Raw genomic sequence first — 16,249 nt, 5'->3', positions numbered from 1 at the left:
AGAGACACTGAAAGCATTCTGGAGTTAATGCTCCACACACTCCAATGCTCTTTAAGAACTACATGAAACCACTGGGAGCCATCATCAGGAGGTTTGGTTCAGGGTGTTATCAATATGCTGATGACACCCACATCTATTTTTTCATATTTACCTCAATAGGCAGGCATAACCTCCCTAAATTCCTGCCTGGATGCAGTAATGGGCTAGATGAGGTTATAACAAACTGAAGTTGAATCCAAATAAGACGGAGGTACTGACTGGGGTCGGGGGGTTGGGACCCAAGAGATGGTTTAGATCTGTCTGTTCTGGATGGGGTTACACTCCCACTGAAAACCCTATCTGTTTTCTCAGGTTGGGGCAGAGGCCAGAAGCGCTTTTTATCAGCTTCAGCTGATATGTCAGCTATGGCTATTTCTGGAGCTAAATGACCTGAAAACAGAGGTGTATATGCTGGTAACCTCCATGCTCGACTACTGTAGTGCACCCTTTGTGGGGCTTCCTTTGTACATTGTCCAGAAACTACAATTGGTACAGAATGTGTTACACGGGTGTTACATGCGTATTCTAATACACGTCCATATGCTCAAATTGGGAATTTACTTGGATTTTCCTCCCTAACAGTCAAATTTCAGGAGAGAACATTGGAAGAGAACATTGGAAGAGAATGTTTTTCTTAACATAGGCCTAAGGTGGGGCAAGAGGCTTCTGATCAAGCCTCACCCTTATTGGTCCCTAACTTTGGCCTAAGAGTGGCTCGAATAGCCCAGTCCCTATCTAAGGCTAAGGTGAGACTAGGGAGCGTGTCTTTATTCCCAGAGCATTAGATGACAAACCAAACCGAGACCTCTTCACAGATAAATTGGATATACTTAGAAATTCAAGGAGACAATTGTATAATGCAATATACTTACAGTTTATTGGATATGGATAGCTGGAGTGTCTCTGAATCACTCCACCTTTTTAAGCCTTGTGGCTTAGGTGCTTCTGCACCCAACAGAATACACACAATTTTGGCAAGGCAGATGATAATTCCTATTACAACTATCAACAATACAGCAAGAAAGCAAGACCAATATATGATATTCTCATAATACATTGAGTATTCTTTCTATCAGCAAAACATTCTTTTAGCAACCATCAAGCTACCCATCATACCTACGCTTGGTTAGGTCAAGCGTGGCCAATGCCAGAGATCACCAGGTCCAGCAGGGTGCTTGTGGAGAGCAGACCAACAGCACGGCGCACCAACACACTCTTGGTTTCGATGGGAAGCTGAAGGCCCTTGGTCAAGGGCTGACCATCTTTTATACCTGGACTGGCTGGGCGATGGAAATGCAGATCCTGATAACCTCCTTATGGTCAATGCTTTCCAATCAGGCTTCTGGTCTCTGCTAGAGTTCAACTTTCTGGCTTGTCCCATTTATTGGGGGTGTAGCCCTGGCCATCTAGAATGTGACTTCTCAGTGACTGGGTGGTTTGCTCCTTTGGACCGTGACATCCATCTGGACTCTTGTGACTTGCTGATGCCCATCTTACTATGCCACCCAGATCGGTACTTTTCCACTTAATTCGGTAAATTTTGCTTCTTGTCTCGGCTCTTCTTGGAAATAGCCTTAGTGGTTTGGCCCAATGCTGCTGGCAGGCCTCTCCTTAACATCTCACTTATCCTGTCTTATTTATGGTGGTCAGGCTGCCACATCCAACTTGTTTGTGCAAGTTTGGTTTCAAACAGGATGCAAAAATGCAAAATACAAAAGCTATCAGTTAAAATCCCCCTTAGGCCTCGGCCAGCCTAGCTTTGCCCACAGTCTTTCCTCTAACAGGCCACTAAAATGCCATTTCACAGGGATCAACCAAAGTCCTTTGTAACAAATGCAACAGACAAACTGGTCTCTGGGACAAAACAAACTGGTCTCTGGGACAACACATATAGCACCAATTCTAAAAGAATTGCACTGACTGTCAATATGTTTCTGAATGAAATACAAAGTGCTGGTTTGTACTGTATTACAGACGAAATACAAAGTGCTACCTATAAAGCCCTGAATGGCTTGGGTGTAGCGTACTTAAGAGAGCACCTTCTTTGTCATGAACCCTGTCACCTATTAAGATCATCTAACTCCAGTTATGATTGCCACAGGCTTGTTTGGTGTTGATTCGGGACTGGGCCTTCTCTGTGGCTGCCCCAGGACTTCGGAATATCCTCCCTATCAAAATAAGAGCATGTCCTTCTCTGATTGCTTTTAGGAAGTCCCTCAGGACACACTTTTCTCAGGCTTTTAACTTAAATTGATTTTAAACTGTTATATGTAATAGGATAGTGTGCATGAAACATTTGTTTGTGTGCTATTAGTAGGATAGCATTGAAATATTTTATTGTGAAATAACAACAGCAGCAACCTAAATAAAAATAAGGAAACAAGAAAAACGCTTCTGGATCATACAATGTCCATGCACATTGCTTCCAAGCGTGTCCAGGTATATGTTTTTAGGAAGTTCACAAATAGGGCATAAAGGCAGCAACCCTCTCATTAATACTTGCCCAGGTGTGTGGGATTCATTCTCTTCCAAAAGACCCATCAAGTGACTCTTCTATGGTAAGAGTTTCCTTTCTGCATACAGTCTTGTTTCAGTTCAGTACAGAATTCATACAGTCTGATCCTAGTCAGGTTTACACAGAAGCAATACTTTTTGATTTCCAAAACTTTGTGGCTTTAGACATGTTTTGAAGTATGACTTGAGGGTCATGAAGTATGTTTAGAGTTCAGCGCTTGAGGCTATGTAGGAACAAACTAATACTGCAGGTGAATGTCATGAAAATGATTAGCTTTTGATATATGCATTACACATTGTACATGTAAAATCCAGCCATAAAACAGAGGTGAAACATTATTCAGACATAAGAGACAGAACAAGCATGCTTAAATCCTGACTAGAGCAAATTACATAGGATGCATTAAACAGGATTACATACTTTTTGGTTGAAAAGCAGTATATAAATATCCATAGTAGGATCTCATTTAATAGCAAGTGATATTTTTGTCTTGTAGTGGAGAACAAATGAGGATAAATGGAGGGAAGAAATCATACCACTGTGACAGAATTCATTTTGATGGGATTCATGGATTATCCAGAGCTGCAGATCCCCTTCTTTGTGTTGTTCCTTGGCATTTACATTGTTGCCCTGGTGGGGAACCTTGGGATGGTTATTTTAATCCATGTTGATGCCCAACTTCAGACCCCAATGTACTTCTTCCTCAGTAACCTATCAATTGTAGATGCTGGTCATTCATCTGTCACTGGTCCTAAGATGCTCCTGTCTTTTTTATCTGACAGCAGGACCATTTCCTTTATTGAATGTGCTATACAGTATTATTTTGTTTGTTTCTTTTTGACCAACGAATGCTGTCTCTTGGGCATGATGGCCTATGACCGCTTTGTAGCCATTTGTAATCCACTACTTTATAGCACGGCGATATCCAAGAGACTTTGTGTCATGCTTGTTATTATATCATACATAACGAGTTTTGCAAATTCGACTGCACAAACATTTTTTATATTTTCTTTGCCTTTCTGTGGTTCCAATATAATCAATAACTTCTTCTGTGATATCTCTCCCATCTTAAAGCTGTCCTGTTCAGATATCCATAAGGCAGACCTTGTTCATTTTACATTTTCTTCTATAGTTGTCATGAGTACTATTTTGATTGTTGTAGTCTCCTATGTTTACATTGTTATTACAATCGTACAAATCCAGTCTGTTGAGGGTAGATGCAAAGCCTTCTCTACCTGTGCCTCTCACCTCACAGCAGTTACTATATTCTATGGGACTCTGATCTTTATGTATTTGCGACCCACCTCAGGTTACACAATGGACCAAGACAAAGTCATCGCTGTGTTTTATACCCTGGTGATCCCCATGCTAAATCCCTTGGTTTATAGTTTAAGAAACAAGGAAGTGAAGGAAGCTGTGAAAAGGGTAATAGGCAGAAAAATCTCTTTTCATTGAAAAATCAGCCAAGTGCATTTGCAGAGAAGATAATTTGAGAAATAATTATTTATGTACAAGTACTGCTTTCTGTTTAAAAATCTATTAAAACACATTTGCTGGTTTTATCTTATTCATTATATTGTTTTTTAGTTGAAGTTTCAGCTGATGTTTCTTAGTTGAATTTTTTTGTTTTAACTTTAAATTTTATATATATATTAAAATGTGTTAATTTTTTTAATTTGTTTTGTTGTTGTAAACTGACTAGAGACTTTGGTAGTGGCGGTATATAAATCTGTTCAATAATCAATCAATCAAACAAACAAACAAACAATAAATACAATGTTTAAAATATTTATATCCAGTTTATATCCAGTGCACTTCTGTTTGGAGCGCCTCACAACAATAAAACAAATAAAACACGACAAAGTGAATAAAACTCAGTTAAAAACAGACCAAATTAAAACACATTTACAAACCCTACAAGAATAAAACATTAAAATGTTTTTATAAAATAATTTCATTTATTTCCCTTCTTGCATGTTGCAGCTCCTCCTTCACTAGGTGTGTTCCATGAGCCTATCAAGAAGCTCACAAGAAGCTTGTAAAGATACCCCATCTATCATTACATACATCTCATAAACCTATTGCCAGCACAACCTTTTGTGCTGCTCAAGGCAACACACAAACAAGAAGCAGCGATTCCAAACAAAGGGTGTGGGTGACGTCAGGGAGAAAAGGGTGGCTGGGAAATAGGTAGTGGGGTGGTGGGAAAGTATTTGCTGTTTAAACAAGGGCTGCTACATGTGAAAGGAGATAACAAATAAAGTGCAACTGAACACGAGGAAGCTCATACATGGACAAGGAGTGAGGAAGAGGCAGGGCCAGAAAGCCAGGGTGTGATCTATAAGGATCACAGAGCCAATGGTGAGGGTGATGTAAGCAGACTGGAGTTAGCCTGAGAAGCAAACAGAGGCTGAGGGAAGGCAAGCAGCTTTGGGAGGTGAAGGCTGAGGGTGCTGTATCTCTTCACTCTTAGCTCTGAGACTCAGCAAGGCCCGAAACAAAACTTATTTTGAAGCAAGTGTATAAAAATAGACTTTCGATGCGGGAGGGGAAATGCTTTATGTTCATTTTAGCAATTTGTGAAACTACTTTCAAAAAGTTGTGGTATTTTAGTCTCTTACAAACTTATTAAAAAGACAATATGTAACTTATTTATATATGAGTTACTGTGACAAGCACAAAGCAAAATGAAATAGTAATGATTATAATCGCCGGGTCGATTATTTTAACTTGTTTTTCTTTCTTCTTGACTACAGTTATATCCGGTGTATTGTGTGGCAGATGTTTGTCTGTTTGTAGTCGGAAGTCCCATAATATTTTTACATCTTCATTTTCTTCAACTTTTTCAATTTTATGGTCCCACCAATTTTTGGCTTATTATTATTTTATGGTCCCACCAATTTTATGGTCCCACCAATTTTTGGCTTCTTCTTCTTCTTCTTCTTCTTCTTCTTCTTCTTCTTCTTATTATTATTATTATTATTATTATTATTATTATTTCTTCTTTACACAGTCAGACAGGTGTTATTGGCTGGTTAGTTTTATCCAGACATTGAGTCCTTCTCAAGGACCTGGGATGGCTGAATTGTATTGTCAGTGTTGTTACATTTATATCCCGCTCTTCCTCCAAGGAGCCCAGAGCAGTGTACTACATACTTAAGTTTCTCTTTCACAACAGCCCTGTGAAGTAGGCTAGGCTGAGAGAGAAGTGACTGGCCCAGAGTCAGAATATGACTTTCAGGTGAAAAGCCAAGATAGGCAAGGGTCAAGAGAGCAGGTGGCGGGGCGTACAGTCTGAAGCAGTTTGTCCACATCATCAGAAGTAGCAAACTGAAAATGATCCAATTCAATCCTACAAGAGGAGTTGCTGGGTACCTCTATGATAGACTTTGCTTAAAAGACCATTCTCATATTTTGATTTTGGCAGAAAGAAAGCCTCACTGAATATATTGGGACATCTGAATATGCCGAAAGATGAAATTTTAACTGTTTGTTTGTAGGGATGTGCACAAAACCAGTTTGCCCGGTTGGGTTCAAATTTGAACCAGGTTCGAACCAGGAGGGGGTGGTTCGGTTTTGGTTTTGTTCGAACCCCCCCAGTTCAGTTTGAATTTGAACCATTTCAAACCATTTCAAACTGGTTTGAACCTCTAAAGGTGGGTGGGGTGGTAGCTGGCACCCATGGGTACCTGCCACCCAAATCCCAAAGCAATCGGACACTCGTACAATTTTTTTAATGAATTTTTGAAATTAATTTTTATTTTTCTCTCATAAGGTATAATGGGACTCCAACCAGCCCATTATTCCCTATTGTGGAGCACCCATGGGTTCCAACAACCACCCAAACCTCGAAGCAATCGGACACCCCTATGATTTTTTATGAATATTTGAAATTATTTTATGGTCACCCTGGCCCCATGTAGAGACCAGGGTGACCATGTAGATGCCAAGGAACAGCACAAAGAGGGGAATCTGCAGCTGTGGATTATCCATGAATCCCACCAAAATGAATTCTGTCACAGTGGTATGATTTTTTTTCTCCATTGATCTTCATTTGCACTGCACTATAAAACAAAAATAAAACTTCCTGTTAAATGGGCACCTACAGTAAATGAGCACTAGGGATGTTCACAAAACTGGTTTGCCAGGTTTGGTTCGAATTAAACTAAGTTCGAACTGAGAAGGGGAATGTTTGGGTTTGGTTTTGCTTGACCTCCCCCCCCCCGTTCAGTTCAAATTTGAACCTTTTTGAACCTCCAAAAGTGGTTGGGGTGGTAGTTGGCACCCATGGGTACCTACTACCTAACCCCCAAAGCAGTTGGACACTCGTACGATTCCATCCAAACCTCAAAGCAATCAGACACTCCTATGATTTTTAATGAATTTTTGAAATATTATTAATCATTTTTCTCAGAGGGTATAATGGGACTCGAAGCAGCCCATTATCCCCTATTGTGGAATACCTAGGGGCACAAAAGTGGGGTGGGTGGTAGGCACCCTGGGGTGCCTACCACCCACAAAATACCAAGGCAATCGGACACTCCTCCAATTATTGGTGCATTTTTAAAGTATTTTTGAATTCCTCATAGGGAATAATGAGGATTGCAGCAAATGTATAGCTTCACATCGGGGGGAAAGGGGTGGCCTAGAGCGGAGTGTGGTGGGTGGTAGTTCCCAAGGGGAGCAAGGAAGCTATCAGAATTATTTGAAAGAAATTGGGCAGAGGGCTTTTAAAAAAAGTGATATTTGAAGTTTACGTGTCTTTAAGGTTTTTCTCCATAGGGAAGAATGGAGGTTTCAGCAGCCCCATAACTGCACTTGGGGGTTTCTGGGATGGCCCAGAGCAAGTGGTGGTGTAGTGCACAGAGGGTGCCAACCACCCCCACAGGGTTTTGTTGTTTCTGAGGTGTTCTGAGTAGCAGATTCTCTGGTAGCAAATTCTCTGGTGGCAAATGAGAGTGGATTCATGGTTTGTCATTGAAAATCTTGTATGCAAAGAGAAACATCTCTTCTTTTCCCCCCGACGTGAAGCGATACACCCTTCATTATACCTAATGGGGGAAAACCTTAAAGACGCGTAAACTTCAAAAATCACTTTAAAATCATCCCTGTGCCCAAATCCTTTCAAATAATTCTGATAGCTTCCTTGCCCCTACCTGGCACTACCACCAACCCCACACTGCTCTAGGCCACCCCTTTGCCCCCGACGTGAAGCTATACATTTGCTGACACCTCCATGCTTCTTTATGGAGAAAAACCTTAAAGACGCGTAAACTTCAAAAATCACTTAAAAATAACCCTTTTGCCCAATTCCTTTCAAATAATTCTGATAGCTTCCTTGCCCACCCTAGGAACTACCACCCACCACACTGCACTCTACGACACCCCTTTCCCCCCACCGTGAAGCTATACATTTGCTGCAATCCTAATTATTCTCTATGAGGAATTCAAAAATACTTTAACAATTCACCAATAATCAGAGGAGTGTCCAATTGCCTTGGGATTTTTTGGGTGGTAGGCAGCCCTGTCTGTCTACCACCCACCCCACTTTTGTGTCCCTAGGTGCTCCACAATAGGTGATATGGACTGGTTTATGTCCCATTATACTCAATGAGAAAAATAATTAAAAATATTTCAAATATTCATTAAAAAATCATAGGGGTGTCTGATTGCTTCTGGGTTTGCATGGTTGTTGGCACCCATGGGTGCTCCCCAATAAGGAATAATGGCCTGGTTCGAGTCCCATTATATCTTATGAGAAAAAAAATAGATTTTTTTTCAAAAATTCATAAAAAAATCGTACGAGTGTCCGATTGCTTTGGGGTTTGGGTGACACGTACCCCTGGGTGCCAGCTACCATCCTACCAATTTTCAGGTGTCCAAACTGATCCAAACTTGTCCGAACCGGTTCTAAACAAACCACCCCAGTTCGGTTCGGATCCGAACCTCCGAGCCGGAAACGGTTCGGATCCAAACTGGTTCGCACATCCCTAGCTTCGAACTTGCACCCTTGGACTACTGCCCATGGCCCAGATTCCTGACAGTCTTGGCTCAGTGCATTCAGTTGGGATGTGGGGGCTTAACTTTAAAGAAGTTCCAGCATTTTGTGAAGAAAGCAGCTATCCAGAAGGCAGCTGTGGTGGCAGTGATTCAAATTGCCACCTTTCCCTCCATCTTCTCACCCTGGAATGCAAGAGCAGGAGGCAACATAATTACATTGGGGGAATGTGACTTGGGGGGTGGGATAGCTGCACCTGGAATCAAAGGGTACACAGCCATTTTTCACCCAGTAATGAATGCACCTGGAAAAGGATGCAACTGAATGATGTTGCTTCCTTCCCTGGTGGATCTAGGGCAAGAATATGGAGGGAATGGCAACAATTTAAATTGCTGAAGCTGCTTTCTTTGCAGAATGTTGGATCTTATTTAAAGGTAACCCCCCCTTCACAATCCAACACTTGGATGCAATGTGGATACAATGCAGGATTGAATCAAATCTATTGCTTATATTGGGGACATTTTAAATAGAATTTTTCATTGCAATGAAGAATGCCCTGATTTGCTTTGCATAGCATCAGAACCAATTATTGTTCTGATTACAGCTAGGGGTGTACCTATAATTGAGCAGATGGGTAGGGTTGCGCATTTTGGTTTTTTCCTGTTTTGCTTTTGGCCCGAATCTGAAACACCCCCATTTTGTTCTTTGTTCAAAATCAGCCAATCTGAAACACCCCAATTGTGTTCTTTGTTCGAAATTGCAAAATCCAAATCCGAAACATTTTGGATTTTTAAAAATGGCCCGAGGGGAAAACTAGTGAGTGGGGGTGGTAGTGTCCAATGGGTGGAAACTACCACCCACATTTCAGAGGAATTGGGCAAAGGGCTGATTTTTGGTGAATTTTTGAAGTATAGGATTTTTCCCATAGGGTAGAATGGAGGTTTCAGCAAAAGTATAGCTTCATGCTGGGGGGAAAGGGGTGGCCCAGAGCAGAGTGGGGTGGGTGGTAGTGTCCAGTGGGGGCAAGGAAGCTGCCAGAATTATTTCAAAGGAATTGGGCAGAGGGCTGATTTTTAAAGATGTGATGGAATTTGTGTGTCTGTAAAGTTCTTCCCCATAGGGAATGATGGACCTCCAAAATTGCTGCCCCATAACTGCACTTGGGGGCACCAGGGTGGCCCAGAGCGAGTGGTGGTGTAGAGCACATAGGGTGCCAACCACCCCCATGGGTTGCTAACCCATGGGGTACTGGGTTCTGTTGTTTCTGAGATGTTTTGAGTGTAGATTCAGATTCTCTGGTAGCATACGAGAGTGGATTCATGGTTTGTTGTTGAAAATCTCATATGCTACCAGAGAATCTACACTCAGAACACCTCAGAAACAACAGCACCCAGCACCCCATGGGTTAGCAACCCATGGGGGTGTTTGGCACCCTATGTTCACTACACCACCACTCGCTCCCAGCCACCTCAGTGCCCCCCAGGTAGAGTTATGGGTCTGCTGAAACCTCCATTATCTCATAGGGCAGGGGGAAACCTTAAAGAAGCGTAAATGTCAACAATTCCTAAGAAATCAGCCCTTTGCCCTATTCCTTTGGAATCTGGGTTGTGGCAGGCACCCCTTGGGGCACTGCCACCCAACCCACTGTTTTTCCCCTCAGGCCCCCTTTCTGCCCCAAAGACATGTCAACTTCAGAAATTATTTAAAAATTAGCCCTTTTCCCAATTCCTTTGGAATCTGGGTGGTAGCAGGCACCCATTGGGGCACTACCACCTGAACCACTCTTCTGCCCCCAAATCCCCCTTTCTGCCCCAAATCCACCCCAAATAACATCAACATCATCTGCTGGCCAATGGCCATAATAAAACTGATGATGACATCAACATCACACATTAACAACAGCAGAGCTTTGGAAAAAATCAGGCAGATTTCCAAAGGTCATGCACATCTACAGCCCCCCCCCAACCAAAATGCAATTGATCTACACACAACAGTGTGAAACAACAACAGTGAAATGCGCACTGGCCAATGAGGGTAAAATATACCCTTAAATTTCCTTTAAAGGAATAAGGAGGCAATTGCCAGCAGATCAGCCCATGCTTTTGCTGGCCAATCTGTAGGCTGGAAGGGCTGGAAATTCAAACAGATGTTAAAACTCAAAATGGAGACTGAAGGAGAAAGACTTTTTGCGATTGCTAAATGGAGTTCCAAAACATCCCAAACAACAAAATGTTTTGTATCCGCAACAGGGACGTTTCATTTTGGCTACAAAATTTTCTGTTTTGAGCACTGGGTGTTTTGTTTTGGCTACAAAACAGCTGAAATGGCCTGTTTTGTGCACAAAACATTTTGTACCCAAAACAAAACGCACATCCCTACAGGTAGGTTCAATGAACCTGGGCCCCCGAGCTCCAGAGGGCTCCCCAGCTCCACGCCTCCCTATTTTCTTCATTGTCTCATTATCCAAGGTAGAATCAATTATCTGTCTTCCCCAGTGTGCTTCTGTATACACTCAAGGACTTACATCTTTATTTCTCAATTAGTAGGGAAGAAATTTTGGCTTAGATAGCTGGCTTCAAAGCTTGGAACTAAAGAATAACAAGTGTTGACTTCAGGTGGACTGGAGCAATAGAACGGAGACAAGAAGCCTCAGTACAATCATACCAAATTTCCATTGGGCCCAAAGGGAATTTTAAAACCACTAAGATGTCTTACGGGGGAAAAAGGCCTTAGGGTTTCTTTCCCTTGTTGCCAGTGAAGAAAATATAAACTCTCCTTGCTAATTTGTACAACATACTTGCATTCATGGATGAAATATCTCTTCTTTTTATGGGTAGGTTCCTCCAGCTTTATTGATAACAGCTTAAATAGCTATTTTGCCTCATTTTTGTCTTGCATGCCCAATTTCTTACATCTGCTGTGATGTTTGGAATTCTAATATATATTGAGTTATTTTACCTCTTTATAAAAATGTTGCTGAGTTGGGCCTACCCAGAAGGTCCAGCATTTTTATCTAATTTCAGTCATTAGGACAATGGAATGTTCAGCAGGGAAAAGATGGGCCAAACAGGATAGCTTCATCTAGTTCTTTTATTTTGAATACAGTGTAAGCCTGTCTGTGTGGAACCAGAAGTAAGTCCCAACGTGTTCAGTGGGGCTTGCTTTCTAGAACATTTGTTTAGAATTTTTTCAGTCTCAATCAGTCAAGGTTGTTTTATTTTCATTTAGCAGTGACGGACTGGATGAGGTGGACTTACATATAAGGTGATGAACAGAATGTGTTGAATAGATATATGCAGGGTAGGTGCCAGGTTGTAGGGGACCCCGGTGCAAATCTCTGTTCTGGCCCCCAAATAAATGCTGGGTCTTCAGTCTTCATCTACAGTCCACTCTCATCTGGTATGTTTGCCAGAGCCTCCTATTGGGGTGACTGACTTGGTGACTGAGGCTTCAAGGGTCAGCAAAGTGGGCTTGTTTATCACCATAGATCCATAGCCTGTGTCTGACCTGGTCAACCTTTGACACCACTCTGGCCCATAATTGATTGTCTAAAAACTTACAGTGTCAGAATGTTACCATATGAAACATACATGTGATGATGGTGCTGGATTCTTCAGTGAAAATTCTTATGAATCAACTAGTTATTTGAATTAATTAATTAAATTTATTTTGAAGTAATATTCTTCATTGAGAGACTAGTGGTTTTACATTAAGGAATTCTGGGTATCCCTACTATCGGAACTGCTAATCAAAATGGCTGAGATGAGGAGGAAAATTATTCAAAGTAGTGCCATTGAAATTAAAAGGACAGGTTAGGCAATGCCTAACCCTTAATGCCTTCAGTGGGACTACTTTGCATAATTTTCTTCATAATGACAGCCAACGATTCCTTCTGGCACTATCCAATATGGGAATAGGAATCTCGACATGTTCTGGATCTCTCTTGACATTCCTTCAGCATGCTCTTCAAAGTAACGCACAGTTTATTTTTCTGGAATATGTCTTGATAGGAATAGGTCTTGCTTTGTATGATTTTTAGTAAGATTCATGTATATATACTACCATCATCTAAAAATGAAACCCTGCTAGGTAAGACCAGAAGTCCTTGTACTTGAGTACACACTGCTTCCAACAGTGGCAAGGTAGATAGATGCTTCTGGGAAGCTCATAAACCACACAGACAACAGCCTTCCCACTATTATTTGCCAACAGCATGTATCCAAAAATGCTCCAGGAGCCAGTTTGGATGAGCATTTGCTGACCCATGTGTCCAGGTGGGGATGCGTTGAGAACACACCCACCCTGATATCACTAAAGGACACCCTGACACCCTGTTGGGATTCATTCTCTCTCTCTCTCTCTCTCTCTCTCTCTCTCTCTCTCTGTGTATGTATGTCTCTGTGTGTGTGTCTGTGTATGTATGTATGTATGTATGTATGTATATATTTGATTTCTGTACTGCCCTTCCAAAAATGGCTCAGGGTGGTTTAAATCATGTATGAGGGGCGATTCAAATAGACACCTCTCTCACATGATTAAACGATATCCCGAAAGCACATTGGAACATTCTTTAGTGACATTGGGGCCAGCAGGTTCATAGCTAATGTGCTAGTGGACGCTTGCCTGAACTGGCTCCAAGTGAACCTTTTATAATAAGAATTTCTTCTCTGCTTGTGGTCTTGTTGCAGTTCCAAAAGGAATTCTTATAACCTGATCCTAACCATGTTTTCTCAGAAGCAAAACTTACTGACAGATATACAAATTAGCACTGTTGTAATGCAGCAGGGCCTGACATCCAAACCAACAATGCACCATCACATGGGCAAGGAAAGAGGTCATTTATCTCCTCTTCCCTCTGAAGTCTACTGTGCTTCCCAAAGAGATGTTTCTCTTTGCATACAAGATTTTCAATGACAAACCATGAATCCACTCTCATTTGCTACCAGAGAATTTGCTACCAGAGAATCTACTACTCAGAACACCTCAGAAACAACAAAACCCTGTGGGGGTGGTTGGCACCCTCTGTGCACTACACCACCACTCGCTCTGGGCCATCCCAGAAACCCCCAAGTGCAGTTATGGGGCTGCTGAAACCTCCATTCTTCCCTATGGAGAAAAACCTTAAAGACACGTAAACTTCAAATATCACTTTTTTAAAAAGCCCTCTGCCCAATTTCTTTCAAATAATTCTGATAGCTTCCTTGCTCCCCTTGGGAACTACCACCCACCACACTCCGCTCTAGGCCACCCCTCCCCCCCCCGATGTGAAGCTATACATTTGCTGCAATCCTCATTATTCCCTATGAGGAATTCAAAAATACTTTAAAAATGCACCAATAATTGGAGGAGTGTCTGATTGCCTTGGTATTTTGTGGGTGGTAGGCACCCCAGGGTGCTTACCACCCACCCCACTTTTGTGCCCCTAGGTACTCCACAATAGGGGATAATGGGCTGCTTCGAGTCCCATTATACCCTCTGAGAAAAATGATTAATAATATTTCAAAAATTCATTAAAAATCATAGGAGTGTCTGATTGCTTTGAGGTTTGGATGGAATCGTACGAGTGTCCAATTGCTTTGGTGGTTAGGTAGTAGGTACCCATGGGTGCCAACTACCACCCCAACCACTTTTGGAGGTTCAAAGAGGTTCAAATTTGAACTGAACGGGGGGGGGGGGTTCAAGCAAAACCAAACCCAAACCTCCCCCTCTCAGTTCGAACTTAGTTTGAATTTGAACCAAACCTGGCAAACCAGTTTTGTGCACATCCCTAGTGCTCATTTACTGTAGGTGCTCATTTAACAGGAAGTTTTATTTTTGTTTTATAGTGCAGTGCAAATGAAGATCAATGGAGAAAAGAAATCATACCACTGTGACAGAATTCATTTTGGTGGGATTCATGGATTATCCACAGCTGCAGATTCCCCTCTTTGTGCTGTTCCTTGGCATCTACATGGTCACCCTGGTGGGGAATTTTGGAATGATTATTTTAATCCATGTTGATGCCCGACTTCATACTCCAATGTACTTCTTCCTCTGTAACCTATCAATTGTAGATGTTGGTTACTCATCTGTCATTGCCCCTAAGTTGCTTATGACTTTTACATCTGACAACAGGACTATATCCTTTATTGAGTGTGCTGTGCAGTTTTATTTCATCTGTATCTTTGTGACTAATGAATGCTGCCTCTTGGGTGTAATGGCCTATGACCGCTTTGTAGCCATTTGTAATCCACTACTTTATAGCACGGCAATGTCCAAGAGACTTTGTGTCGTGCTTGTTATTGTATCATACATAACTGGCTTTGTTAATTCTACTACACAAGCCAGTTTTATATTTTCTTTGTCATTCTGTGGTTCCAATGTAATCAATCACTTCTTCTGTGATATCCCTCCCATCCTGAAGCTGTCCTGTTCTGACATCCACAACACAGACATCGTTCACTTTACCTTGTCTTCTATAGTTGTCATGAGTACTATTTTGATTGTTGTAGTCTCCTACATTTACATTGTCACTACCATCTTGAAAATCCGATCTTCTGAGGGTAGGCACAAAGCATTCTCTACCTGTGCTTCTCACCTCACAGCAGTCACTATATTCTATGGGACTCTGATCTTTATGTATTTGCGACCCACCTCAGGTTACACAATGGACCAGGACAAATTCGTCTCTGTGTTTTATACTCTGCTGATCCCTATGCTAAATCCCTTGATTTATAGTTTAAGAAACAAGGAAGTGAAGGAAGCTGTGAAAAGGATGATAGGCATAACGAGTTTTCAGTAAATAATCAGGAAAATGCATTTATGGAGAAGCTAATCTGAGAAGCAATTTTCTGTGTATGATTACAGGCACTCCCCAACTTATAATTGATCCATACCTACCAATAAAGCTCCATATCATATTAAATTAATCAAGTCTCCAACTTACAAACACCAATTCGCAAATACAAGCAAGTCACCCCTCATAGGATCTATATGTATTCTGAGATATAAACATCCAACTTACAAATGAACTTTTGGAACACAACCTCTTTTATGTATGACTATTGTTTTAAAATATAAATTTAAACCTCTTGCTTGTTTTACTAGTTATTTTATGTTGCTTCTCTTGCCAGATGCATGTTGCAGCTTCTCCTTCAGGAATTATGTCCTGTGAGTCTATCAAGAAGCAGATATCCCTTCATTTTCAAGGTATCCTTTCAAGTCTATCCACATATAAATTTGTTCACTGAGGCAGGCTGCTTAACACTGGGTACCTACTGTGGAGAAACCAGAGTGCAAAGCCTGGCTTATTAAAGTCAATTGTTTTCCTTGAGTTTCTCCCATAATTTCCAGATAGTTTAGTTGCCTTGCTCCTCCAAAACCCACAAAATGAGGTATGGGGTGTTCAGTCACCCAAACTGGATATTATTTAGAGCCTAAGTAAAAATTCAAACAGCTTTGTGTGTGTTAAAGATATATACTGTATATCATTCCTAAAGATTTTCCACAGGTTGGGTTTCCACATATTCCTGGATAATCTAGAGAATTTGAAGTTGGGTAGTTTGAAGCCATATAACATTCTAGATTTTTAGGCTGATGAACTCAGTTCATCAAAATAAAAAATAGTAAGTGGTGACATTAGGTAGACCTGTTTAGGAGCCTGGAGACAAGAAGCCTCAGACAATAAGTGGGCTCAAAGGGAATTTAAAAATCACTAT

General features: G+C 41.4%; 2 protein-coding genes across 2 annotated transcripts; both read left to right on the top strand.

Annotated features, from left to right (window-relative positions):
* Positions 1 to 3,070: 3,070 nt before the first annotated feature.
* On the top strand, positions 3,071 to 4,009 carry LOC128340919 (olfactory receptor 1019-like). Its single transcript, XM_053286784.1, has one exon. The coding sequence runs from the start codon at positions 3,071 to 3,073 to the stop codon at positions 4,007 to 4,009; it is 939 nt and encodes a 312-aa protein (XP_053142759.1).
* Positions 4,010 to 14,397: 10,388 nt separating this feature from the next.
* LOC128326967 (olfactory receptor 1019-like) lies at positions 14,398 to 15,333 on the top strand. The gene has a single exon (XM_053254971.1). It carries the CDS (start codon positions 14,398 to 14,400, stop codon positions 15,331 to 15,333), a length of 936 nt encoding a protein of 311 aa, XP_053110946.1.
* The last annotated feature ends 916 nt before the right edge of the window (positions 15,334 to 16,249 follow it).

The sequence above is a fragment of the Hemicordylus capensis genome, chromosome 1 (genome assembly GCF_027244095.1).
Source record: "Hemicordylus capensis ecotype Gifberg chromosome 1, rHemCap1.1.pri, whole genome shotgun sequence".
Lineage (NCBI taxonomy): Eukaryota > Metazoa > Chordata > Lepidosauria > Squamata > Cordylidae > Hemicordylus > Hemicordylus capensis.
Note: the sequence above shows the minus strand (reverse complement) of the source record. Positions and strands in the feature narration are given on the sequence as shown.

Coding starts and splice junctions, on each gene's coding strand:
- LOC128340919 (XM_053286784.1), top strand. CDS start 3,071: ATGGAGGGAAGAAATCATACCACTGTGACAGAATTCATTTTGATGGGA.
- LOC128326967 (XM_053254971.1), top strand. CDS start 14,398: ATGGAGAAAAGAAATCATACCACTGTGACAGAATTCATTTTGGTGGGA.